The sequence below is a fragment of the Choristoneura fumiferana genome, chromosome Z (genome assembly GCF_025370935.1).
Source record: "Choristoneura fumiferana chromosome Z, NRCan_CFum_1, whole genome shotgun sequence".
Lineage (NCBI taxonomy): Eukaryota > Metazoa > Arthropoda > Insecta > Lepidoptera > Tortricidae > Choristoneura > Choristoneura fumiferana.
Genome location: NC_133472.1, coordinates 33,522,642 through 33,549,997, shown reverse-complemented (window position 1 = coordinate 33,549,997; position 27,356 = coordinate 33,522,642). Strand labels below are relative to the sequence as shown.

At 37.1% G+C, this 27,356-nt stretch overlaps 1 protein-coding gene across 7 annotated transcripts; it reads left to right on the top strand.

Moving 5' to 3' along the window:
- The first annotated feature begins 1,460 nt into the window (after positions 1 to 1,460).
- RalGPS (Ral GEF with PH domain and SH3 binding motif) lies at positions 1,461 to 27,356 on the top strand. 7 transcript variants are annotated; one of them, XM_074097685.1, is made up of 13 exons: positions 1,461 to 1,577; positions 1,915 to 1,996; positions 2,201 to 2,334; positions 6,584 to 6,860; positions 7,027 to 7,190; positions 7,334 to 7,476; positions 8,131 to 8,341; positions 9,377 to 9,574; positions 10,873 to 10,926; positions 18,022 to 18,147; positions 19,487 to 19,651; positions 21,267 to 21,410; positions 24,788 to 27,356. In XM_074097685.1, exons 2-13 carry the CDS (start codon positions 1,946 to 1,948, stop codon positions 24,888 to 24,890), a joined length of 1,770 nt encoding a protein of 589 aa, XP_073953786.1. In that variant the 5' UTR covers positions 1,461 to 1,577; positions 1,915 to 1,945; the 3' UTR covers positions 24,891 to 27,356. The 7 variants fall into 7 exon arrangements, with proteins under 7 accessions (XP_073953786.1, XP_073953807.1, XP_073953777.1 ...); XM_074097706.1 differs by having other exon boundaries at positions 1,898 to 1,996; positions 21,282 to 21,410; XM_074097676.1 differs by having other exon boundaries at positions 1,898 to 1,996.

Below are 27,356 nucleotides of genomic sequence, written 5' to 3'. Positions count from 1 at the left end.
AGATTTCACGCCAAACTATGTACTGATGGCAGGTTCTTTCAAATTTAATATTAATATTTAATATAGGGTGATTTCAGGGTCGTGATCCCAACTATCACTTTCTGACTCAGTAAATGATTGCGATGTTAACTGTTGATTTAATTGAAACTACGGTTATTCATTTATTTTAATAAAAAAAATAACTTGAAAAGCCTATTCAACCGCTTGAATGCCATTTTACTTACACGCTTAAAAGCGCGTCCGTCAGTGTATTGTATTCCGGACAGGCAAGCATGGTGGACGTGGATCTCGAAGTTGCTTCGGCTCTTGTGTTGAGCTTGACATATTTTTATTTAAAGATAAAGGATAAAAATTTTTTGTTAGTCCAAGCACTCATACTGGTCACTAAAATTTATTTAATATGTACGTCAATGTTAAATTTTTGCTTCACGACCCCGAAATCACCTGTATAAAGTAATAGAAAAGTAAGAGGGAAGATGTTAAACAAATTTTGGAGCAGCCCTCCAGTCGTTAAGTACTAATGATAGGTTAATCTAACATTCAACACAAAACCAATTTTGATGAAACACGAATATGAACCATTGCTAGAAAACCTGATTTCAAATAAAAAAAAACCGGTCCACCCGTTTAAGAGCTATGGTGCCACAGACAGACATACACAGACACACATACACAGACACACACACAGAGACACACAGATCCACAGAAACACATAGCAGTCTAGTTAAACTTATATATATTTTCTTCGGGGGTTAAATATTAACTGTATCTAGGTAAGAGAAGAGTGAGGTCAGACTATCTCTTACTCTTTCTTGCATGGTGGTATGAGCCAAAGCATAAAATGTGGCAGACGCTTTTTGCGTCTTGAAATTAATGTGTGTGGAAAGTGTTGTATACGGTATTTGACAACTTCTGATTTTGTCATAATTATGAGAATATCGATATACAGGTAGTGTTTAGCGAAGAGAAAATTTAATTCGGTTGAAAATTGGATTTATAGTGATTTTTTGAAAAATCTATATACCTGTCACTTTCTCAAACGCTTTTCTCTATGCAGCAAGTATGGCGGTACTGGCGTGTGACGTCACATGCAAGGCTATGTCTTTCTCTGTCTTATCTTGAATTTCAAACCTTTTTAACTTTGTTATTTGTAAAGGTAGCTTAAAAATGGTTTTTCTATTCGATAACAGGCATTGTGAAGTTTTAATTTATAAAACGTATACAAAATAGACAAATACCGTATTATTGTAGGTATAGGCTACTTGCCTCGAGCCTCGAGCTGTCAGCTCGCTTTGAGGGCTACTACAAAACTCTAAACTCGAAGTTCGTGTCGTGCGGTCTCTCTGACACTTATACTGAGTAATACGAGAGCGAGAGAGACGGTACGACACGAACTTCGAGTTTCGAGTTTCGTTCGTGTCGTCTTTTTTCTTTCTGTCACCTATTCTATTTCATTCATTCATTTCATTTGATTTCATTCATTTTATAATTAGACGATAGTTGTTTTAATTTAATGTTTTTTTGTCTGCTAATCGAAGATTGTATTAAATACAATAATGCTACAGTCAACATAATTGGTGAGCTGTTATGCTAGTGTTAATTATGTTCCTGTTGATACAATTTTTTAAATAGCAGAACTGTGTATTTATAAGTTCTAACAATCAATAGGTCGTTCTCTACTTCGCGATAATTAATTTCAATTTAGTGAAGTTATGAATTATGGCGAACAATAGTAATTAACTGCAAATTCTATCCTTAAAACACTATGTTACTAAGATAGCTTCGTTTAATAAGTGTATCTATTAATGGTTTGTTTATTTGTGAATTTGCTTATTTAGATTTTCATGTTTGTTTTCGTGGTTGGTTGCTGTATCGCCGGGTTGGATGTAATATTCAGTCAATTACATATTGCAGTTGAAGCATATCTACTGTCGTATAAACAAAAATGCCAAGGGATATTCTTAGTGACAGCTTATCAGTCCTGAGGATAGTAGAGGTAAGTCTGAAGTTCCTATAGCTGTTGGAAAAACTTTTATTGTGTTACGTTATACAGTCAGCAGCAGAAGTGGATGAGCAGTTACAGTGATCAAAACTATTTAGACATGACTCTACTGCCAAGGTAATAAGAGTGTTAAGATTACTTTGAGCACCACAACTGTTCATCTACCTTTGCTGCTAACTTTACATCAATTATTTCCAGCATGAAGATGAAGAGAACTGGCCCCTGGAAGATAAACCATCATGTAAACAAAATAATAAGAAAGCTATACACATTCCATTAAACAACCAAAAATCATACACAAAAGATGACTGTGCTTGCTACTATAACTATGGGTAAGACTCCCTTTTATTAATTTGTTACATATATATAGTACTAGCTTTTGCCTGCGACTTCATCCTCGTGTACTTTACTTATAAAGCCATATGTTTTAATTAACCCCCATTATAATTGTGACGTGTATCTGCGTGTATAGGGAAGTACTGCCATAAACAAAAGGTAACAGTTTACTACAGTAGGTACTTCGCTATAAACAACATTTTTTAACAGCTTTGAAGCTAGTTTATGCAAAGCACAAGAGTGGCACAAAATTTGGTCCACCCTTCATACAAAATTAACGATTCTGCATATATTTGAGGGCCAGATTTTTTGCCGCTCAGTATATTTTGTAAATTAGGCAAAAGATAAAAATAAGAATGAATAATTACACAAAAATTACCCTTTCTTAATATTATTGATTTTGTTAAGCACAACCCGATGAGTAAACCTTAAGTTAGGTACTGCATTCTGATTAGCAAATTTATTTCACACATCACATTAAATATCAATTTAACTTTCACATTTTAGTTCTACATTTTGTATGAAAAACGCCCTCCCCCATTAGTCATAAACACTACACCATTTTAAATTGTGAACAGTCATATTTTTAAGTCTAGAAATAAGGAAGTCTCTTAGAAACTCCCCCTAATAAGTAGAAAACTACTTCTTCTTTGCCTACGCAGATCATTTTAACCTTTTAACCTCCATGGTTAAACGCCAAACGCCACTGCAATTTTTTTTCTGAAAATCTTTCCATATGCGCCACGTAATGCCGACATGGCCACTATGGCACTTTTTTCAGCTGTTGTGTATTACCGTCTGTGGGGGTCAAAGGGTTAATTTGTAATCAGGACCCTGTAAGTATAAAAATGCGCATGTCAATTGATGGTATTTATTAGGGTTATGGTTTATGGGGGCGACTGAAAACCAGCATTTGTTAGCCAAGGTACTTTGTTCTGCAAGGCGCAGGCATAAGCTGAGTTGCTTTCCCATTTGATAGTTTGATTATACTTATTATTTGTAAGCAAACTATTAAATAAATATCTTTTATTATATCAATTTTCATACTGGTAAGTGGTGGGTGTCCTAATGTAATCGGAGTAATGAGAAAGTTTCCGTACAAACTACCCCTAACCCCCCCCCCCCTATTTTACCCCTTTATAGGGGAATTTTATCCATTTCACCTACATAGATAATTTTTAATTGTAATGAGAACTTATATACCTATTTTCATACTTCTAAGTCCAGAAATGAGAAAATTCTATACAAAACCCCCTATTTCACCTTCTTAGGTGATGAATTTCTAAAAATCCTTCCTTAGTGCTCACTTACATTATGAAAGGAACCCTTGTACCAAATTTCAAGTTTCTAGGCCCAGCAGTTCAGGCTGTGTGTTGATATATAACCCAGTGAGTCAGTTTTGCCTTTTATATTATATAGATTATGTAGGCACCTGGTAGCTGTAAAATAATGATTGACCCCTCTTATGCGGGAACAAAAAAATACTATATTCAAGTCTCATCTGTTTTAATAAGCACAACTTCTGCGGATTTAAATATAAAAACAAAAATATAGACTTAAATATGGCACAGATCATATTTTAAGCATATCAGGGATTAAGTTTACAAGAACAATTAATTATTATTTTAGTATCATTTGTTTTAAACAATTTTTAAATCACAGTTTTTTTTTTCAGTTAAAAGATTTACACTTTCTCAGTTTTTCATAGTAGATTTCCTTATGATGTTACAATCAGGGCCTGATTTACCCACGGCTAATAAGGCTAGGGCATAAGTCGTAAGGATCAAGGGGGCGGCTTGCGCGAAGCTGAGCTGAGATTTATGGAGTAAGAAAAATAACAAGTAGTAAAACAGACTCCAAGAAAATAACAAAAAAAGGAACCAACTGCAAAACCCTTGAAAATATTTTTCTAGCTCGAAGTCGGTGCCTCAGCACGACCCAGCAGGAGTGGAGCAATAGTTGTCTACTTCGCCTACATACTATGGGTTTCAATCCCACCTGCTTGGTCGTGCTGAGTCACCGACTTCGAGCTAGTAGGTACCTAAATATGTAGAAAAATATTTTCAAGGGTTTTGTAGTTGGTTCCATTTTTTGCAATTTTTTTGGAGTCGGTTTTACTGTTTTGTTAAAAATTTCTTTATTTCTCACTTTTTAGTGATTTGTAGCCAAAGTACATCTTACAATGATTCCATTAAGCCCAAACACGGCTTAGTTACGTTGTTTTATAACAGAGTTCCGTTGCCTACCTTCTGGCTTCAGCATCAGATCATTTAGAAAGATTCAACTTAAAGATGCTTCATGAAACCGCGAGTATTACTTAGCTTTGATGAGTTCCATTGGCCATCTACGGTCTTCTTCATCAGGTCCAGTTTACCAAATGATACTTTCTGAATGTAAATGCTTATCTTAATGCTAAAAATGCCAAAATCGCCACAGGTGTGCCTATAAAATTTGAGGTTTGCCCTCAATTTCCCTAGGATCCCATCATCATATCTTGACTTGGTGACAACGGGACCACCTCAGAAGAATACTCTTTCGAATAAAAAAAGAATTTTGAAAATGAGTTCACAAGATACATAAAAAAATATATACAAACATTGGAACATAGAACCTCCTCCTTTTTTGAAGTCGGTTAAAAAGTGGTCATTAGATCAGTGAGGAATTATTGTTACTTGTGCGTATTCACAGTTAGCCTAGTGCAGTTAGAACTCTAAATCAAGCACTGTTACAATAATGCTCCAAGGTCTTCACTAGCCCATGAATGAACTTTATTGATTTATAATTGGATCCTACATTTTATTGTCATTGTTATCTACTCATAAGTGAAACGATGGGTGCTTTTTCGTCCTTAATTCATGATCTAAGTTGGGAATTAACTGGCAGTAAAAAAGAAAAAGTAGCAAATCATTTGTTGGCAAATTACCAATCTATCGTAATCCTACTGCTTTGACTATTTAAAATGGGTAGATACCGGGGTTAAAAAAAATATATTTAAATATATATTCTTTTAGTTCATCAGACACATATTTTTTCTTTTGTCAATTAAATAAAACATTTGGAAATATGACCAGTTAAAGTTACATGTGACGTCTGAATACACTTTACAAAGGAGAGACATCATGGGTCCCCAATCCAGAACTTTTATGCACTTTATTTTTGTTTGATTTAAAACTAAAAAAATATGTGTCCAATATTATCTGATAAACTTAACAAACTAAACAAAATATGGACCAGTTGTTGTGAGTCTAACAACTGGTAGCATGGTGTATGGTTGTGTCACTCTGAAGATGAGCCCTGGTTGAGTTCGAAACGCGTCAGTGTAGTGTGGTGGTGGTGATAGATGGGTTTGTGTGATTTGTGTGTGTTCTTACAGTGTGGAGGTGGAGGAACTGCATGAACACGCATATTTTGCACAAGCTTAGCTATCGTAAGGTCGCGGGTGAGCAAGGAAATTCTTTTAGTTCATTGATATGGACCTCCGCAAAGTAACGCCTGATACAATAAATTATGTCTGATATTTTTTTAAATCTTATAGTCATATATTTTTAAGAATCTATGATGTTGCAATATTGTACATATCATGGATGGCCATGAGTTGTTTGCATATATTGGTTCACTCCTTGTCCAGTCGATTGGAGTGAAGCAAAAGAGACTCAAAGGACGACCGGATGGCCAATAGGTTAGAGAAACAGACTACGAAGCTAGAGGTCCCCTGTTCGATCTCCGGCTGGGGCAGATAATTGTATGAATAATACAAATGTTTGTTCTCGGGTCTTGGATGTTTAATATGTATTTAGGTATGTATTTATCTATATTAGTATGTTTATCCGTTGCCTAGTACTTATCCATAGTACAAGATTTGCTTAGTTTGGGACTAGGTCAATTGGTGTCAAGTGTCCCATATGATATTTATTTATTTATCATACAATACAATAACTCTTTATTGCTCACCAACACATAGTAAGCAGTACAGAAAACACAGGGTATATACACAGAGATTTTCTGAGTTAAGCAATAGGCGGCCTTATCGCTTCAGAGCGATCTCTTTTCTTCTTTCTTATTTTATTATTATTTATAAAGCAGAAGAGTATGTAATTCATGCAGGAATATGTCTATTGTAATTGGTAGTTAGATTGGGCAGCATCTAGTAACTAAACAGATATTGGGTCTGATGAAGTTAGCTACCTATCATTTACCTTCTTACTTGTATGAACTAGTCTTACAGCTTCACTATTTTATTGACAGACATGGTGACGGAGCTAGTAACAGGCAAGTGGATCCAGTGTACCAATATAAGACCAGCAGTCTGCCTGCTGCAGCAAGCATAAACCAATCGTGGGATGAAATAGTATGTTCTGCATTAAGGCTGACTCCAGAGGATATTGCAAACCAACTTACTTTGCTTGACCTGCCATGTTTTAAAGCTATAAAACCAGAAGAACTGACAACTTGCGGCTGGAACAAGCTGAACAAACAGACTGTAGCCCCAAATGTTGTGGCATTCACAAAAAGGTTCAACAGGGTAAGGAATACTAAACACAAGACAGCACTATATTAAATAAATAAATTAATCTTAATAAATAAAATATATAATTAAACAATGTAATAATCACAATATTACGTATAAAACATATTTCTTTACGCGAATTATTGTGTAATTCTTCCTATACAAACAAATATATTTTTAGGTAAGCTTTTGGACAGTACAAGAAGTTTTGAATGGGCAGTCACCTAAAGCGAGAGCAGAGACACTGGCACATTTTATTAAAGTAGGAAAAAAGTTACATGATCTGAACAATTTGCATTCTCTGTTCGCTGTTATATCGGCTTTAAATAGTGCTAGTATTTATAGGTAAGAAAATCTTTTCATTTTTTAGAAACATAATAATTCTGCCTTTTTTTCCTGAGTTTCACATCATCCCACTTTTTGCTGATTGCATAAACTTTTACGTTTGATTTTATAGTTGTGTACATTTATGTATTTTCCTGTAATAGATTAACAAAAACATGGGGTTGCTTATCAAAAAAGGATAAACAACAGTTTGATAAATTAGCTGAACTGTTTGGTGAGGAGGATAACTGGACAGCGCTAAGGGAATATTTGAAAAGCATATCCCTTCCCTGTATACCCTATCTTGGTAAGTTATTTTATTTGAGTTTTACCATGTTTAAATTGTACTTGTGTAATGAACTTTATCTTGTCAAAGCTGCATAATGGCCCTGTCATGTTTATTTTTACTCTCAGATGGATGTTCTTCTCAATTCCTTATCTGTTTTCCAAGTAACGAGTACCTTATCGGAATATTGTATGTGTCAGATGTATCTATGCGTATTATTATTAATAATAACGGATATCTGTGTATGCAGTCGAGTTCTTATACAATGAACTAAAATAATTTTACACAAACCTATCTATAACCACTACCACACTACACTGACGCGTTTCGAACTCAACCAGACCTCATCTTCAGAGCAACACAATTATATATCATGCTACCCGATGCTAGGCTAGAGTTCTTATACTTCTGAGCTAAATTCTATTAAAAATATCTGAACACTCTTCTATGCCGGTACCAATAGAGTCGTGTTCACATATTTTCGATATTTTTTTTGCCTCGAAGTATAAAAACTCGACTGTATACATACAGATGAAATCAAATAAAAAAAGAGAAAAAAAAATTGCTTCAATGTTTGAAGCAATAAAGTTGAATTAGTAAATCTTAAATCAAGTTTGTGATTATTGAAAATCACCCGAATCAATGAAACTACTTTGATGAATTAAATTATTACAGGTATATTTTTAACAGACTTAGTGTACATAGACATTGCTCACCCCGCCGGCTCACCTCACCGCATTGCTAAAATGGCAGTGGTTTTAAAAGCCCTAGAAAAGTACCAAACATCGGAATATGACATTGTACCTTTGCCACATGTTGCTACTTACCTAAACAGTGTGCGATATATAGAAGAACTTCAAAAATTTCTTGAAGATGATCAATACAAGTAAGTGCCACATATGTATGTATATACGTTTATAAAAGAATCTTTGGGTCTTGGAAAATCTAGTAACCCAGTAAGGGCAACCCAAAATATCCACCAATATTTAATTGTTCTAGCCTGTCTACATTAGAGTATGATTAGAGAGAACGAATATAAAGTTAACATCAAATAGTTAGTAGGTTTAAAGTGGGCCCCACCCAGCATAATGTTACGGGCAAATCGCAACGCTGTTTTTCAGTGGGACCTATTTAAAAACTAAACACATAAAAACATGCAAAACACTATTGTCATATTGGTGTCATTTTACGTCGTAAACTGCTTAGCTATCTCTCACAGCCATAGCTCTGGTAGAAGCGCAGGCTAAGACCGCGGGCTCGGCGCGCGCGGGCAGCGGCGCGGCGAGCGTGTTCTCTATTCATTGCGCGGCGGGAACGCTCGCCGTGCAGTGGTTACTTGGCAGCACACGCAATGAACAGAGAACACGCTTGCCGTGTTGCTTGCGTCGGGCACGCGGCCTAATCGTAATATTTTTTTATTATTTTTTATTATAAGCTGTTGTGGTATGGTTAACACGACCAGGACCTCATCTCCAAAGAATCTGCTTATCACTATCCTGCGTGGGCAAAAATGTTCTCTGTGTTAATTCCGGCTATTAACTGTCTGTGTGCCTCATCCAAATTCGTTGACTACTTAGGACGTTTTGCCATGATGAAGTAACAAACATTCAAACTTTCGCATTTATAATGTTAGTGGGACCATCGTCATCTCCGCCTATATACATCCCACTGCTGGGCACAGGCTTTCTCTCAGAATGAGAGCGATTGGGCCGTAGTTCCCATTCGGGTCCAGTACGGATTGAAAACTTCGCACACACCATTGATTTGGTTCGCTGCTTTGTTCAGATTTGCTCACGATGATTCCCTTAACCGCAAAGCTCGTATTGCAAATTCGCTTCGTACATAATTTTCCAAAACTGAGGTGCGGGCCCGGGATATTAATGGGATACGTACACCTTTTTAAAAACCCATTGCATTCCAGATTATCGCTAAAGCTGGAGCCTCCATCGCCCATTGGCAGCTGCGCGGGCTCGAAGGAGTCCGTCAAGGAGGCGGCGGGTGCACCCGCGCCGGCCCTGTCCCCCTCGCACCGCCTCGGCTCCGGCTCGCTACGTCTCCACGCCAACTACAACTCTAAATTCATACCGACACACAGAAAGTGCAGATCACTTGGATCCAAGTAAGTTATAATAGGTAAAATTATAAATTAATGCCATTTTCAAAGTCAAAGTAATAGTCATCCATTTTAACATGTCACATTCGGAACAATCTCATGCAATGATGTGCAGTTTTGTAAAATTTTAAACGATATGTGGTAACGTTATTAAAGCTATACACATATCATTGCTTGTAACCGTATTAAAGAGTGCTTACTTATTTAAAAAGCTATCATGATTCTCTAATTTCATAGTTTTTGTGACATTATCAATGGATAATTACATGCTAAAGACATCAGTGTTCCCTCTATTTGAGTCCAGTCTTCATTATGTTGTGACTTATATCTAAACTGAAAAATTAATTTGTCTAAGTAACAACTTTATACCTATAGTATAATATGAATGATGTATCTTGGATGTCTTAAAGTACATTAGTTAATTTTTCAGCCACAAGTAATCTCCTTTATCTGCTGTCCACACCTGTTACTCATTTCTCATTATTTTAGCAAACTTGATAAAATATGGTCGCAAAAATTAAGAAATAATTGGTTGCTGAATACCCTCCGTAAGACTTCCTTAGGCATAATCATTTTGTTTTTAGTGAAACAAACGTACAGTCTACATCAAATTTAATATGGTGTATCCATGTTTTGTCGATACTCTTCACTAAACATCAATTTTCATTTCTTATTCCAGGGATTGAATTTATACAAATCCGTTCACCTGTTTCAGGGTGAAAAAGCAACAAACGTGCACAAAAATTCACATTTATAATATTGGATGATAAATATAATAGTTACGTGAAATATTCTAATTTCATCAACAATTGTTTCGTGTCCTTAGTTTAATCAAAGATACATTAAATTATATCAGAAAATAAAATAAATTATTTTGCTACTCCCAACTAAATCAAACTTAGCCGGTGAAATTACTATTGGCACGTGAGGTATGCCATCTTAGGCCTCTAGGTTGGCAACGCGACTGCAATACCCCTGGTGTTGCAGATGTTTATGGGCGGTGGTGATCTCTTATCATCAGGAGACCCATTTGCTCGTTTGCCATCCAGTCGAATAAAAAAAAAAAACTTGATGGTGGAGTAGCAATAGCAAGGTGGAAAGTAATGCCTGATTCAATCAATTATTATGTCAGTTTTTCAATAGTTTCATATTTCAATCTATGAAAATTCGTCGATATTTCAATGGTGAACCTAAAAGTAGATTGTCACTTTTGATGCTTAAATAACAATTTAGTTATTCAAATGTGATTATCTTATTTGATGTTGGCTGTACAATATTTTTTTCCTCTTACGACCGGTACATAGGTTTCGTAGTACGAGCTTGCCAAGAAATTTTCACAAGGTCAATTTTGGTGTGGGGTGAGTCACTTTCATCGTTGAATGAAGCAAGGCGGCTTGCATTTTGTTGTACCTTGGAACGTAGATGGTGATACTATTACACTATATCATATGCAACGCGGTATAAGTATAACTAGCATGCTTTGTGTTCGTCAATAAGCATATATGTATAATTTAACTTATAATTTTAGTTCAGTGCGTACTGGTTGCTTTCTGAATAACTGAAATCCGTAATTTAATGCTTAAAGCTTTAACCTTTTTTAAACAGTAAGAGTTAGACCACTAGTCTCTTAGAGAAATTAACTTCATTTGACCTGTAGAATGTGCACTTAAAGTTAACGGACATAACAAATAACAAGCTGTATAAAATCATAATGATAACAGTGTTGTTGCGAATTTAATGCTCTTGTCCCAAATATACTCAGCGGCACAAAATTTGGCCCACCCTCCATACAAAATTACCGATTCGGCATACATTTGAGGGCCAGATTTTTTGCCGCTCAGTATATCAGGCCGTCATAATTTTTTTAAACAAGCTTGTATTATGTCCCTGTAATGTGTGGCAAACCAATTAAAATTACCCATGTGGCTTCTAAAGAGCTTAAAATATAATAGCATCCTATTTGACACTGGAATTGGAACTTCGCTTAGAATTCCTGGCCAAATAAACAGGGTGTGTAGTGAGCTAATGGGCGTAGTTGATGCGATGACGCAACGATGATGCCATTTTAGGAGAGCTGGCCTTGAAGAACTCGCTTATAATTTACTGCGTATGTATCAGTTGAAGTGGACCCTATCCGGAATAAAACTGGATAATTTCAGTAAATTTAAACAGGGGTGGTTTATACGTAATATTTTTTTCAATTTTATTTGTAAGCGCTTATGATGAAAATCAGTTCTGACATGTCTGAGGAAGTTTTTTTTATTGTAAATTGGTTTACGGTTAAATACATACTGAGCTGATATAACCTAACCAACAAAAAATTGAAAATCCCCCGACATTGTCACTTCAAAGTTCAATATCTCAAAAACGGCTGAATTTTTTTATAAAACATGTCTAAGAACCTACTTTCAAATAAAAAAAATCGCATTCATATCGGTTCACCCGTTTAAGAGCTACGGTGCCACAGACAGACAGACGAACAGACAGACAGCGCATAGCGGTCAAACCTATAACGCCCCTCTTTTTGCGTCGGGGGTTAAAAACTAACGGACGGAACTGTGAGAATTTGTCTATGGCTGAAAGGGATGCACATAAGCACTCAGTGCATCCTTTTCTAAAAACTGATCGTTTCTCTTAATTACACCTAATATAGTCAGAAAATATATATTTTAATTGTACACGATATGAAAAGGTATATATCGGCGAGCAAAATTCACCCTGTCAACGTATGCGATGACAAAAGCTTATTTATTATATTAATTCAATACAAATAACAATTAATTCACATTGCTCACTCTTTTCATTTAGCCGTTGTTTGTGTTGTAGTTTTAAGTACCTTGTTAGATGCCCAATGGGTAGTAAAATTTATTATTAGCAGGACGCCTTCACTATTTTTTAAGACTAGCTTGCACGTATAGGAAAGATCTTTGATGTGTTATTATATAGCGCGGTTGCGATGTCTACGACTTATGTATAGTCAGCATCAAAAGTAGCTGGTTACTTTTGTACTTTGTCATTTAAGGCCACATACTTAGCGCCATACAAGATTGACAAATGTGTTAATGTGACAGAGTAAAAAAGTAACCAGCTACTTTTGATGATGACCGTACGAGTGACAGATCTAGCCGCAATTAAATGCAACTTGCACGATTTTTCGGGCATGTATAAACTGGGCTTTACTTTTGCACCTACTCTATGTAACTGCGTGACAGAATGAGGGCTATCGCGTATGAATTCGCCGCTAGAGGCGCTAGTGTAACGAGAGGTCTCCAAAATGTCAAATCTCGTAGTTAGAATAATTTTGTGAATATGTTGCATTACCTGAAATGAATTATGGCAATTATGCGTTACGGGGCAATGAATGTCTGTGTTTTGAGACAGTTTTGTCCTCCCTTTTTTTCCAAACAAAACGGGACTACGCAACTCTGTGGTTGCTCGATATTTTTATTTTACGGTTTTAAGGTATGATGAAATATGATTTTAATCTAAACTTTGTTTTCACGCCCGTAATAACAGACTTTAAAAGCCACACTTAAAAACCTCCCGCAACAGTGGCGCCATCAAGAATGACAAAAAACGATAGCCCTCATTGTATGAGACGTAGTGCAGTGCTAAGCGTAGGCAATACGTGGCAAACGTAGCAGTGTATACTTAGTTTAAGTTATAAGATTGACCACACAGGTAGGTGCTGTACTGCATGTTGCTATACTCGTTATGTAGAACGATTTATTGTTTTGTAATGACGACTGATCGTGTTTCAAATGCTTCACAAACAAGTCCAAGCACATGAAACATGATCATTCTCAAGTGTACGGTCGAAAAAATTGAATCATGACCCAGGGTGGAACCTTTTAATAATCAATTTCACTAATTTCGTTGACAAAAGTATGAGATGTCAACATGACATTAGTAGCACAAAGGTTCCACCCTGGGTCATGATTCAATTTGTTCGACTGTACATTATTCGCCTAAAATGGAAAGTAGGTAACCACTGATGTATTAAACTGTAGATCCACATTGCCGAACAAAATCCCCTTCAAAGAATGTTCGAACTATTTACTTGTTTGTGTAACAAATAAAATCATCACCCACACAAATGAATTAAAAGAATACGTGACGAAATTTGAACCTAGTCTTTACTACGTTACAGTTGAATTTCGCTAGCGGCCATATTCCACAATTAAAAATATTTACGTGTGCGTAGAAACACTGATCCCACCACACAAACAAATAGAAAGAATACGTGACGAAATTTGAACCTAGTCTTTACTCCATTACAGTCGAATTTCGCTAGCGGCAAAACTCCACAACGCTTGACACTTGACAGCTAACTCCACAATTTCACATACGCATGCTCGAATATCAATGTAAGCCTTATCAGAAAAGGCAGAGGGATTAATTTCACTTGCTACATTGAAGGCGACGTTGCAAGATTGCTTGGATGAGTTTGACGTTTCTTATGACGGCCGAATTCAGGTTGTAGAACAAAGAATACATTCGGACTTTCGGAGAGGACTTTCGTTATAAAAAGTTTTTTACAATTTAAAAAAAAGGTCATTTAGATAATTTTTAAGCTAATTTTCTTTAGTCAAAATGTTATTTATTTATTTAAAAAAAGTATTTATAACAACGAAATAGATCATTACGTAACTTAGAATATTTATGAAAGACGATAGAACAAAATAATAACAAGTGTTCAAAAGGCGGAATTAGTCCAGAACTAGAAGAAAATGCACGTTTCAAACATACAGTTGCCAGGTGTTGTTTTCGGTGATGTAGATGTGGGAGAAGGGACTTCAATTCGCGCCTTTTTTGTTTTAGATTCACCTTCCTCGTTTGATATAATTTCCACCTAAAATTAAAACCTCGTATTGAACTTTAATTTCCAAAGTGACAAAGGTATGCTGGGCTATTTTATATGATGAACTAAAAGAATTTCCTTGCTCACCCGCGACCTTACGATAGCTAAGCTTGTGCAAAATATGCGTGTTCATGCAGTTCCTCCACCTCCACACTGTAAGAACACACACAAATCACACAAACCCATCTATAACCACCACCACACTACACTGACGCGTTTCGAACTCAACCAGAGCTCATCTTCAGAGTGACACAACCGTACACCATGCTACCAGTTGTTAGACTAACGAACCACAACCACCGTTTTAACTTGTCACTGTAACTCCCCAAGTACCCACATACGTTTTATGAAACAAAACAAAACTACCCACACATTATTAATAATTTTTTAACCGTCCTTCAAAACTACCTCGATTTTTATTTATTAACTGTCAAGGCATGTTTTATTAACTAACATTGCTGAAATTAGATCCAAGCCGTAGCAAGGGAGATGAAACTAAATTTACCTGCTCATTAATAATAGACCCCATACTGTTGTATCTAATTATCTCCATGCATTCTAAAACATCGAGACGAAACCCCTTGCCACAATAATGTAACACTTCATACGAATCTGAGTCCGATAAAGAATGATTTAGTTCCAACAAATGTTTGGCAAAATTCGACTTATCAGGATGCTCATTCCTATATGCCGAAACATGCTCTTTAAATCTAGCATTAAAACTGCGACCTGTCTGACCAACATATACTTTACTGCAGTCATTACAAGTGAGCTTGTATACACCCGATCTAGTTCCTTTATCTACCTTCTCTTTCTGGTAACAAAGTTTAGAGTACAAAGAGTTGTTAGTCTTAAAGGCTACCTTAACATTGTTTGATTTTAAAATACCACAAATTCTATCAGACAAACGACCAACGTATGAAATGCTACACCTATATTTGTTAGAAGACTGCGATGGTAACACGGCGTAAAGCATGCCATTCACTATCCGTGCCTGCTTCTTCTGAACCAAACTATTGACCATTGATTTAGTGTAACCATTCGACAACGCTATCTGATAAATATTATTTAACTCTAAATCAAAATGTTCCCTAGAAAGAGGTACAGTTAACAATCTATGTACATAACAATGAAAAGCTGCTAATTTATGCTGCCACGGGTGATTAGATGATGCTGGTATCACGGCATCTGTGTACGTGGGCTTTCGGTAAATTTTGAATTGGTGTTTATCTGTGGTGTTTATTATTAAATCTAGTAATTGTCAAATCCAAAAAGTTTAACGAAAAATTTTCTTCTAATTCTTTTTTAAATTTTATTTTAACCTGTTTGTTATTTAAACCATTCACAAACAAACATGTTAAAATAAATTTTAAAAAATAATAAGAAGAAGAAGAATAGAAATAAAATAGAGTGACGGCAACTCCACTACACTTTTGTTCTATGTTCTGTTGTTTATCTGTTTCGTTTTACTGATAAGCTGTCCTATGCGTGTGACAAAGACAAGACAAGGCATATGTCAATGTTATGGAATTCTGGCAACGTTTATCTTTTAATTAGCAATTTAGAGATGGCTTTAAAATTAATTTAAGTCAATATTTCTCTCTGATTATTAGAATTTAATAGAAAAAACAACAGATACCCACTGAAAGTATGATATTTCATCAGATTTAACCCGTTTTCGCGAGTGATTTTTGCACTTTTTAAAGACACACGTGGACATCGTTACGCTTGCACTGACAACAACTTACTACTGAGAAAAAAGAAGGCCACATTTACCAAAGTGGCGCTCATTTGGCTGGGACATATTCGGGCGCGCGACTGTGGATCTACAGTTTAATACATCAGTGATCTGATAAACTTTTGAATTATTGTAAAACGCCGAAACTATTTGGTATTGTACAAAAGTGGTCTAGAGTAGAACCAGACCGGTCGTGTGGGCTACATTCGTGTCCAGCGGTGGTGTAGGGGTTATAGCACGCAGCACGGATTGCTGAGGACCTGGGTTCGATTCCCAGCGCTGGTCTCTTTTTCTGGTTTTTCTGTGCATCCATGTCTCAGTTTGTATTTTCGCTACATTTATGTACCTACTTATTGCACGAATGACTAAATAATATGACTAGTCCTAACATTCAAGCAATATCTCGAAACATATAAATAAGTTTTGTTTTATTCATAAAACAATAATAAAAAACACATCAAAATTCAAAATTAAATTCATCAATAAAATAAATAAGTTAAGATTTAGTGAGAAAGTTTCAAGATTCACTGTAGCCGAGTTATACGTACCGACGTGAATTTTCTTTAGATTTGCTGGTTATTAACTGATGAGTGCATTTTTAAAGGACTTCATTCTTACCGTTTAGTCGTATCCACTATTATTATTATTTTCATACATCGTTATCGCTAGAGCAAAAACGATTTGAGAGTGCTGAAAGATTATGACAAATAAACAATACAGAAGTGACACTTATGTCGACCAACATTTTATGCCTACGAGTTCAAAATTAATCAACTTTATTTCTAATATCAGACCGAGAAAGAGAGAGGGGGTTTTGACATTCGCAATAAAGGAAAGCGTTTTTAATGGAGTCAGTTGTGGGTAGGTGTGTATGTCGTTTCTTGTTTAAAGTTTAAGTTACTTGACGAAACTTGTTGTGGATTGGTAGTACCTTTTTGTAATTTGTTTATTCCTTTATTTTTTGATTATTGTATTAAATGATTTATTAGTATATCAGACCTCCATATTTGACTTGATTACTAGTACATAAACTCTTGAGTTACTTTTCGTATTTGACCTTGTCATTTATAAATTATTCGTAATAATGACTGTGTTCACAACATAATAACTGAGTGCTTTTAAAAACGAACGGGAAAAAATCGTACGATGAATTTGTGGAGTTGTGGATAAAATATTACCCCGAATTACAGGCTCGCGATACAAAATAATATTGCTGTAAGTGCAACGTTAGTTTCCGTCAAACAAAATCTACTGCGGAGCGACATTTCAACTCGCAATTTCAACTTCTTAGATGGTTAGAATTTGTAGGCAGAATACATCCGTTTTTAGTATAAATACATTCTGTTATATCTGTTCTTTAACTGATTTGTTTTTGCTCCCGCGATAACGATGTATGATTATTTTATTTAAATATCACAGAAGTGGTAATGATTCCTATATCGCTCTTTAAAAAATCTCACAATCTATCATGCATGTCTACATATACCTACTACGAAAATGGCATATATTATTATATTAATGACAAGCCAGTTTCGAACAAGACCGAAAAAGTTTTCTTTCGCAACTGGTTACGAAACTCCGGTTACGTACGCGGCCGAAGGGCAGTTACCTTAGCAACCAAAAGCTATGCTATTAGCTGGTCGTGCATGATGGGCTAGGGTCACACAGCTATGACGTAACTAGGGGGTGGTCCTAACGGTGTCCAGACATAGGGCCGCAGAATGATCAGACCGGGGTCAAGTTTTTAATTTCAAGGGTGCGGTTATAGAAGCTCAATTCGGGAGCAAAAAAGGCTAGTTAAGGCACTGGGTTAGGCTACAGTAATAGTGTAGTGATCTAGAACCTGGGTTGCAGTATCTTCGGCAAGGGCCAGTCGGAGGAGAAGACGCCCGCCGGCTCGGTCAACCTGCTGGACGACACGCTGCTCGAGTCCCCGGGCTCTGTCGCCGGCGACAAGCTGTCGCAGTCCTTGCCCAATAGGTGAGCAAGAGATAAAAATAAGTCTGTCTGGTCTACCCACGGAGCGCCCGCCTAGTAAAGGTAAACACTCTACCATACCACAAAACAGATTGGTACAGAAGTCAATCCCATGTGTACTTCACTTACTTTTCATACCTACGCTCGGCGTTCGCTCTGGGGTTGTCAACTATGGCTTATGCACAAAAAACTATCGTGGTAGTGGCACTCGTATCTAGTTGTTTGATTTTTAGAAATGAATGTATCGAGTTGTTTGACGGCAAGAATGGAAATATGAATGAATCAATGATTTATTTTGAAAAACATCACAACAATATTACAGTAGGGTATTTACATAGCCTGTCTAAGAAACAAAGGTAGGTGTAGTGAATTTATTGTTGAGGTGACTCCAAACAAGAATTTCACTCAGCATTTATTGATACATGAATAGAATGTAAATTAATAAAAACTAAAATATTTTATTTTTTATGTCATTGTTACCACTGGTAGCTAAAAAAACGACAATTCACCGTTTAATGTTGAATTTAAACAACCGTTCACTGAACAGTTATAATAACTTTTTTTTTGTTGCTCCATTATTGCACAAAAAAGTTCACAGACGCGTGTCTCAAGCGGATGGCACTCGCGCTCGCACTGGTCCCAACCGGTCCGAGATATCGTGTCCGTGAGCAGTGTCTCTGTGTGCGTTGCTCGAGCGCACTTTGTATGTAGATTGAATTCTGTACCTATCTGTTTTGTGACCATACTGCTTAAAGTGTAAAATGTACCCACTCTTCAAGTCGTTTCGTTTGATGGGCTTCCGGAAATATGTACAAGCTTATTATTTCTTAATCAAAATAACACTTTTAATTTGCTCCAGAATCGTAAAATAAACCATATAGACGCGGGGTTATGTATGTCATCCCTATTTTTCAGCGTAACAGAATTGATGAATAAATATGTGATCAAATAATATTCGCGAGAGCCGGTAATAGAACAATATTCCAAATAGACTGGGGGTGTTCGTAATAGTGATGAGCCAAGGCCGACAGTTCAAGGGCCGTTGTCATTCTACTGTTTTGGTGTTCCTAAAGATTGGCCGCCGGATGCGTCATTTCGGGCTCACTCCGAGAGCGTAGAGCGCGCTTCTTTACCAAGCTAACATAAATAGTGGACCCGATGCGAGAATAAGAATCGTTCAGAACGTTTTTGCGTGTCTAATAATAAATCAGCGAATTACTGTTTCTGCCATTTTTTCCTCGGCTCGTGTCGTGTCGCGGCAACTATCATAAAGATTATTGTTACTGCTCTAAAAGTTTTGTTTGTTTAAAATTTTGATAATATTTACAATGTCCGCTCCTAGCAACCCGTCCAAATTGGAAGCTTCGGAGTGTCTGTACGAAGGCTTCGTGAGAAGGAAGACTGTGCTGAAAGATGGCAAGAAAGTGTCTCTGGCATCCTGGCAGCGCTACTGGCTGGTGCTCAACGGGCAACAGCTCGACTTCTACGTAGCGAAGTCGTACAAAGGGTAAATTGCACTTTATTAGCAGCCCGAAAAGAGGATTTCATTTTTTATTTATGTTTTAATTCTTGCGGTTTAATAGATTTTAACATATGAGGTGTTATTGAATCCACCTCAATGGTGGGAGTGACACAATTTCAATTCAATTACCAGACCTAATTGTTCACGCGGGTGAAACTGCGAGTAAAGGATAATTAATTATAATTCTTAATGTAGAATGTGTCATTTTTAATACAAGTTTTTTTCTGACTGCACTTTTTGACTGTACTTACTTGCATTGTCATTTAAACTACGTTTCAATTTCAAGTCGATATCAATAACCGTTGAGGAGTTTCGTCCTGCGGATACGATCCTGGCCGAACTACCAAGATGGCACTGCCAAATTATTGTATTGTCACCAGATAGACATAAGTAGCAGTGGCATAGCGTCAGATATTTCTGTGGTAAAGGCGAAGTAAAGAGCCCACATCCTTCATAAATAATTAGCGTTATGCTGTCGTATTTTTTTAATATTGGGCAAGCCACTGATAAGTAGGTAGGTATGCCAAATTTCAAGTCGTTCAGACCACTGGAAGTGGGTCAAATTTAACGTGTAAGATTGGTCTCGCACATACATACATACATTGCAAGTTAAATAAAAGCTTGTAAAAAGGTTTTTATTATTGGAGGAGTGTCACGCTGTTGGCAATACCCATTTTCTCCAAGTGTCCCGATATTGGTATCTGGCCAGTCGTTAAGGAACACTTCTAGGTCCCACCAGCGCCTTCTGGGCTTACGACGTCACTGCCATTCGTCTCTGTATGCAGTCCGTGACTACTTAAGCCCATGGTCTACCCAATTCCACTACAGCTTGCTAGTCTTGGCATTGGCACCCACACCAGTACTTCGTATTTCGGTGCACAGCGTAGAGTTTCGGATCCGGTAAACTCGCTTCACTTCGAGCATAGCGCAGTATTGCCCTTTGGCAATCCTTTAATTTGGTCTTCTGTAACTCATTGTTAGACGATGTTTGAATATCGTAAGTTAGGACAGGCCGTATACACATATCGACAATTCTCCGCTTGAGGGGTAGCGGAAGATCACCCTTCATCAGATCCTTCATTGATCGGGTTACAAATATAATTATAAAAAAAATACTTGCGGCAAGATATTGATAGTCAACCATGCGACGTTGTATGACCATGTGTAACTTTTTAGGCTGCGTTTTCACCAGAGATGTGCGAGAATGTGTTGCGAAGAATGTCTTTCTCTTGAACCAATAGAAACACTTCATTTACCTATCCGCGCACAGCACCGCTCTTGTGGAAACAGCTGAACAGAGCGAGACGAGGCGTGAGGTAAATAAAGCGTTCCTATTGTCTACTCGTGACCACGGCCACTGTAATGTGGTTGAAAGGTCGAGGTGAATATTACTCGTGTGTTTTAGCGTGATAAGTCCCGATTGTGGTATTTTGACTATGCGTTCCTATTGGATCATGAAAACGCAGCCTTATTCAAGTCACGATAACATAACAAATAGTTACAGAATTTTCTGTTGGTATTTAATAAAAATAAATCCCAAATGCTCAGTCAAATATGTCTCCGATTGTGCTTTGTGAGAGGTGTAGTCTCAGTAATGTAGTTGTCTGTCGGGCAGCACGAGCCGCGCGGACTTCCGCGAGGAGCGCTCGAAGACGCTGCCGCTCGAGACCTGGACGGCCACCCGCGGGGAGTCCTCTGACTCCTTCCAGCTCATACACCAGCACGGCACACTCTACAAGTTCAAGTGAGTACCACACCTAGCCTACTTTTCTAATGCCCCTGGTCTAAATAGACCATGCAGGAACTTGCATGCAAGTTTCACTACATTGCGGTAGTTTGATCATCTGAATTCATTCTCTCAACAGTCTGCGATGTAACGCTACTTGCATGGTCTAAATATGGCTTAACCACAGAACAGAAAAAAACTAGTAGAAATGTCAAGCAGCCGCTTCGCGCTTGCCACTAGTATGCGGAGTTCCACAAGTTATAGGTCAGTTCGCCTGAAATGCTTATGAGTGACGGTTGTGAGAGCTAAGAAGAAAAAAACTTAAAACTAAGAGAAATATGCTTTATAGAAATATTTTTTTTCCAAGAAACTGATAAAAATCATTAAAGGAATTACTTACTCAGAAGTTTAACGTCTTCACCGCCCCAGTCATCTAGTAGTCAATGGAAGGCGCCACGGTCATCTATACATGACCAACATTCAACTCGAAATTAATCCTTCTGCAATTGGGATGTCCCAATTTTTGACAACATATAATAAATCGAAAACCATTTGGAGAAATAAGCTTTGTGAAGCGTTTTCCGAAATCAGATTCCAAAAATGTGATAAACTTAATTAAATAAACCAAATTTAAGTAATGACCCTCATTTGACCCCTGAAATGTCTCGTCACAAAGGCAGTTATAAAGCAGGTCTACACTCTTAAGCAAATTGACAGTTGAAATGTTGCTGTCCTGCTTATAATAGCAAAGAGTGACAAAGATAGAACTTTAATCACATGATGCGCACCCGGCTTTAAACAGTTGTCATTTATCGTAAAGTCCGAAATGTATATGAGTATTTCCAATGTATTTTTATAAATTAAATTATTAAATTACGTCGTTACAAGTAAATAAAAAAAAACAGATTTTAATAAAAAATATCAATTAACTATTACACCTTTAAAGAAACATAGGAATAATCGAACCTAAAAGAAGAGAAAAAAATAAAACTATTTGTCATGGTTCATTTAGGACCCTAAACCGTGCTTAAATTATTGTCAAATTGTAATGCCACAGATTATGTTATGTACGACCTGAATTTTTCTAGGCAATGGTACGCGGCTGTCTCACTGTGACGTCATCCAGCGTATTTCTTAAAAAAGATATAAAAAATTAAATACTCATCCAAATTCAAAATCAATGAAAATACTATCTTAAAATATCCTATTCTTTCCAAAAATAAAATAACAACTATGGGTTATTTTTTTTGGTGCATCCCAATTGAATTAATCATTTGCCGAGCGATGGTGCAAGCGAATGTGCCCTGTGTGTTGGAGCCTCCGGGGTTGAGTAGTGACGGCAAGAGGCCGGATGGGCTTACGTTGGTTCCTTGGCAGAGGGGACGTTGCCTCTTGTGGGATGCGACGTGCGTGAGTACCTTCGCGCCATCTCACTTGGGTTGTACGTCGAGGTCAGCTGGAGCCGCGGCTGAGAATGCCGCGCGATCTAAGCACCTCAAGTACTCAGCTTTGGAGCCAACGTATGACTTCGTGCCTTTTGCGGTCGAGACGGCTGGTCCTTGGGGGGCTGAAGCGAAGTCTTTGGTGTGGGAGCTGGGCCGTAGGCTACGGGATAGGGGTTGCGACCCCCGCTCCGGGTCGTACCTGGTTCAGCAGGTGGCGCTGGCCATACAGCGGGGAAATGCGGCTGGCATTATGGGCACCTTTGAGCCGGGTACGACGCGGAATGGTGGTTTTTAGGTTGTATGTAGTTTAGGTCTTAGTTTGTAGGTTATATATATTATAGGTTTTAGGTTAATTTTATTTTGTTTAGTTTAATTTTTAGTGGGCTTCATGTAATACTTTATATATATTGTTTGACAAATAAAATATTAATTTTATAATAATTATCTACATACTTTACTAATGGATTTTGAATGTCATGAGAATGTAATATGATGTATATCAATCTATCCTGTATTGAATTAATAATCATGTTGATTTGTCGCTGGTTTTTCTGTGGTGTACAGAGCACATCACTTCGCGGCGGTTTTTTTTTATAGCGGTGAATAGGTTAACTATCAAAAAAATAATAAAATTAAAAATCAAAACCCGACTGCGTTAAAAAATACTAAAAAGAAGAAAACAAGAAGTGGACGTAGTGGAAGAGAACTCTGTTAAGTAGCTAACTTAAACTGCAACAGTCGGGACCCATTCGAATCACGACCAGCTCAAAAATTCTTAGTAACTACAGTCAGCGTCATATAGTACGTAGCAGTCAAGATCACCAAATACTTGGAAACATCCAAATCGTCATTAACATTGACCCAATCAAAGTGATTAAATTGCTCAGGACATCCACCGTGTACAAATAAATCGGAGCAGCACACACATCACCACTGGTAGCGTAGCAGCCAAAATAGTATGGGACACATTAGAAAACTGAGCTTTATTTAAAAGGTTTAGGGGCTGTTTCACCATCCATTGATTAGTGTTAACTGATGGTTAAATGTGATGCCGTCTCCGTCTATTCGAACAAAACAAATCGAGACGGTATTACATTTAACCGTCAGTTAACACTAATCAAGGGATGGTGAAACAGCTCCTTAAGGTTTAATCTCAAAAGGAGTGCTTTGAATAAAAAAAAATTTAAGACACCTTTTGGCGCCTAAAACGACGATCAACGCATAGGGGGTGGAAATGTGTTGGTTATGGTTATTCTAACTACACCGGGAAGCACTTTATGGCTGGCAATATGCCAAAGCGGATAGGTAGTCCAGAGTGACGTCAGTGAATTAACACATCAACATCACTGGCTTGATTAATTGACGAGGTCATGAGCCCGGTGGTTTGATTTTCAATTATTTCATTATGCATGGTGTGACGTCCCTTCTGACGTCGTAGATGGAGTTAGCAACAACAAATAGTATTGTTTCCAATGCCCAGTGCACACGCGTCCGCTCGCTACGGTGGTCCGCTGGCGTCTGCCTCGCCCCTCCCGCTCGCCCCGCGTGCCCTTTGCATTGCATTTATTAGCATAACATTACACATGCCTTTACCTATCTTACGTTACGATAGAAAATCCAATCTATTTTTATCCTGCGGTCTCCCATGAGCTCAGCTGTTCGCCCCCATATTGGCAGCGCAGGAGCTTCAATGGGTTCTTGGTACACCCAACATGCTGCGCTGTACAACTCGCTTTGAGTTTGGATTTATAGGGTTCGGTTTAAGATCGGAGGTCAAATTGTTAACGCACTCGGAATCACATTCGCTCTCAGCACTCCTTTCTGTCAAACGAAACGATACGAGGGTAGAAAGGGATGGTGAATGAGTTCGCGAGCGCCTGTGCGTTCGACAATAAGGATTGGGAACCTTTACCAGATATTTCTAGTGAATAAAAAAAGTATTTATTTCAGAACCGGATCCGATACTACAGCAATGCAATGGTGGATCAAAATTCAAGAAGTCACAAATAAGATGGTGAAACCTTTACCGGCGAATCTCATGCAATTCGAATAACGGCGGCGGCTTGATCTTTCGCGCCTTGCAAGAGCCATGATCTGAACACAATCTCGAACAACACTCGTCTTAGAAACTGTCTTAAATAAAGCGTCAATTTGTTTAGAACTCCATACAAAGTGACCCTTCATTTTGACTTGTCATAAGTGTCAGAGTAGATAGTGACATTCTATTATTCTGAAACTGACACTGATAGAGAGCCCTAAAGGTGCGCTTGCATTGAAGCGGAGCGAGCCTGAGGAAAGTATGCATGAAGTGACATTTATCAATCACGCTACAAGAGGATTGCGTAATCTTCGCGCCGCTTTATTGGAAGGGTGCTCTAAATGGGTGTACATAGTATTTATTTCATAGAAGATTACATTTATTGCTTTAATCCACCGAATCACTCGAAAATTTCAAGCAAATTTAGTACTAATTTAAGTGTTATCTCTGTGTTTATCGATGTTTAGGAATAAAATCTCTTATAAATATTGTATCAATCAATTGGAATGTTGACTATTTGTAAATAGGACACTATTTCGTTGCAAAAATGTATCGCATATCCAAACTATTTATTTCTTAACGGTCACAACACTCTTTAATTTATCTTATCTAATATATTAATTTCAAACCGTGTTCAAACCTGACTTCAACATTCACCTTGAAATTGGGTAGATAAACTATTTCTTGTTGTTATTGTTCCATCAGCGAGGGGACTAAAGTAGTACAATTAGAAGAAATGCTGTGTCACATTATAATAACATGCTTATTAGATGACGAGTTATAGAAGTGGCTTAAAACAACCACAAAAATGCATGTTTGGCAAATTTTAATCCTGTAAACTTACAGTTTAAAGAGTGACCCAGGAGAACGTAAATAGCAACGAGTGTGAAAAGAAAAAGTTGATCGACCCAATTAATTTAGTTCTTAAGGACGTAGTTATGCAAACAGGAACCAACCCACACCTCCCCCCAAAGTTTAGATAAGTATGCAACAAGTTAATAAAATGCACCTTCTATCAACTCGATAGAGTGCGTTTTAGTAACTTGTTGCATACTTATTTCAATTTTGGGGGAAGGTGTGGGTTGGTTTCTGTTTGCATAACTACATCTGTGTCAACATTCTAAAGAATAATCACCCAAGTTCATGAGTGTATTATTGGCATTAGCTGGAGTGCCGCTCAGTCGGAGAATCTCTACACTATACTTGCAGTGATTTGACTTAATTATTAAAAAATCAGACATGTTACACGTTACAAAATGTGTGATTATTTACAATTATTTTATAATTAAAATTAAAGTCAATATCATGCTAGACAACGAAAGACGACTTAACCCCGCCCCCCCTCTTGCGGTCAACATAACAGGGGGTGGTTTTTGTCAGCAATTAAATATACGTAAGCCGTGTAAATACTTGTCATATGTTTTTGTAAGGAAGCTTATACCATGGAATCCCTATTATGAATGAGCATTTTATCGTGTGTTATCGTACTTGACCGCTTAACCATTCAAACTTTAAAAAAAAAGTTTCGTTTCGTCTGTATTCTGTCCATAGTTTAATATTGCAGCGCTGAAATATAGCTAAAAGGAAAACATTTAAGTAGTAAAGTTTTTTATTTACATGGTGGAATAGTAGGCGGAACTATGTGGTTAATCAACGTCCAGAATTAAACTACGTGCACTACTACTAAGTGTGTCGTTTTATATAATTGAAAATTATTTTCTTATTTTTATTTAAGTTTTTGTGAATTTTAAAAACAAAACGCGACCATCCTCAATTTGTTAAATTTATTACTACTTATTGTATTTTTCACCTATGATGAGTTCTGTGCGTGACACTTGAAAATTTTCCGAATTACGCATACTATGTTCGCAAAATCGAGTACTGCCTTTTCGCAACGTAATGTTTGGCAACCTGTTTCATTTCGCAACTTTTCATTTCGCAAACACTAAAACTGTAAATATTTCAGGATTTATTTCAGGGCCATCGTGTAGAACCCTTTAGGTTAGGTTAGTTTTATAAAAATCCTGAAATATTTACAGTTTCAGAAATATTAAACAGTTGGGAAATGAAAAGTTGCGGAATGAAACAGGTTGCCAAACGTTATTCGCCGTTACTAGTAAACCTCGCAAAATAATTTTAAAGAATATTTTCTATTTTGAAGCAAATTAATCAAAAAAATGTACAACTGTACTTTTTAGAAATATAAAGCAATATCAGTGTCCATTAAATAGACTCCATCGAATACGATATTTATTTTTTAAATGACGCAATGTGTGAAACGGAACAGAGTAGTGACGTGACACAACATTATCGGCAATGAGGGCTATCGTTTTTCGTCTTTCTAGATGGCGCCACTGTTGCGTGAGGTTTTTAAGTGTGGCTTTCAAAGTCTGTTATTACGGGCGTGAAAACAAAGATTAGATTAAAATCATATTTTGTACACCTTAAAACCGTACCATAAAAATATCGAGCAACCACAGT

Coding starts and splice junctions, on each gene's coding strand:
- RalGPS (XM_074097685.1), top strand. CDS start 1,946: ATGCCAAGGGATATTCTTAGTGACAGCTTATCAGTCCTGAGGATAGTA. Junction 1,997..2,200: donor CAGTCCTGAGGATAGTAGAG/GTAAGTCTGAAG, acceptor AATTATTTCCAG/CATGAAGATGAAGAGAACTG. Junction 7,191..7,333: donor AATAGTGCTAGTATTTATAG/GTAAGAAAATCT, acceptor TTCCTGTAATAG/ATTAACAAAAACATGGGGTT.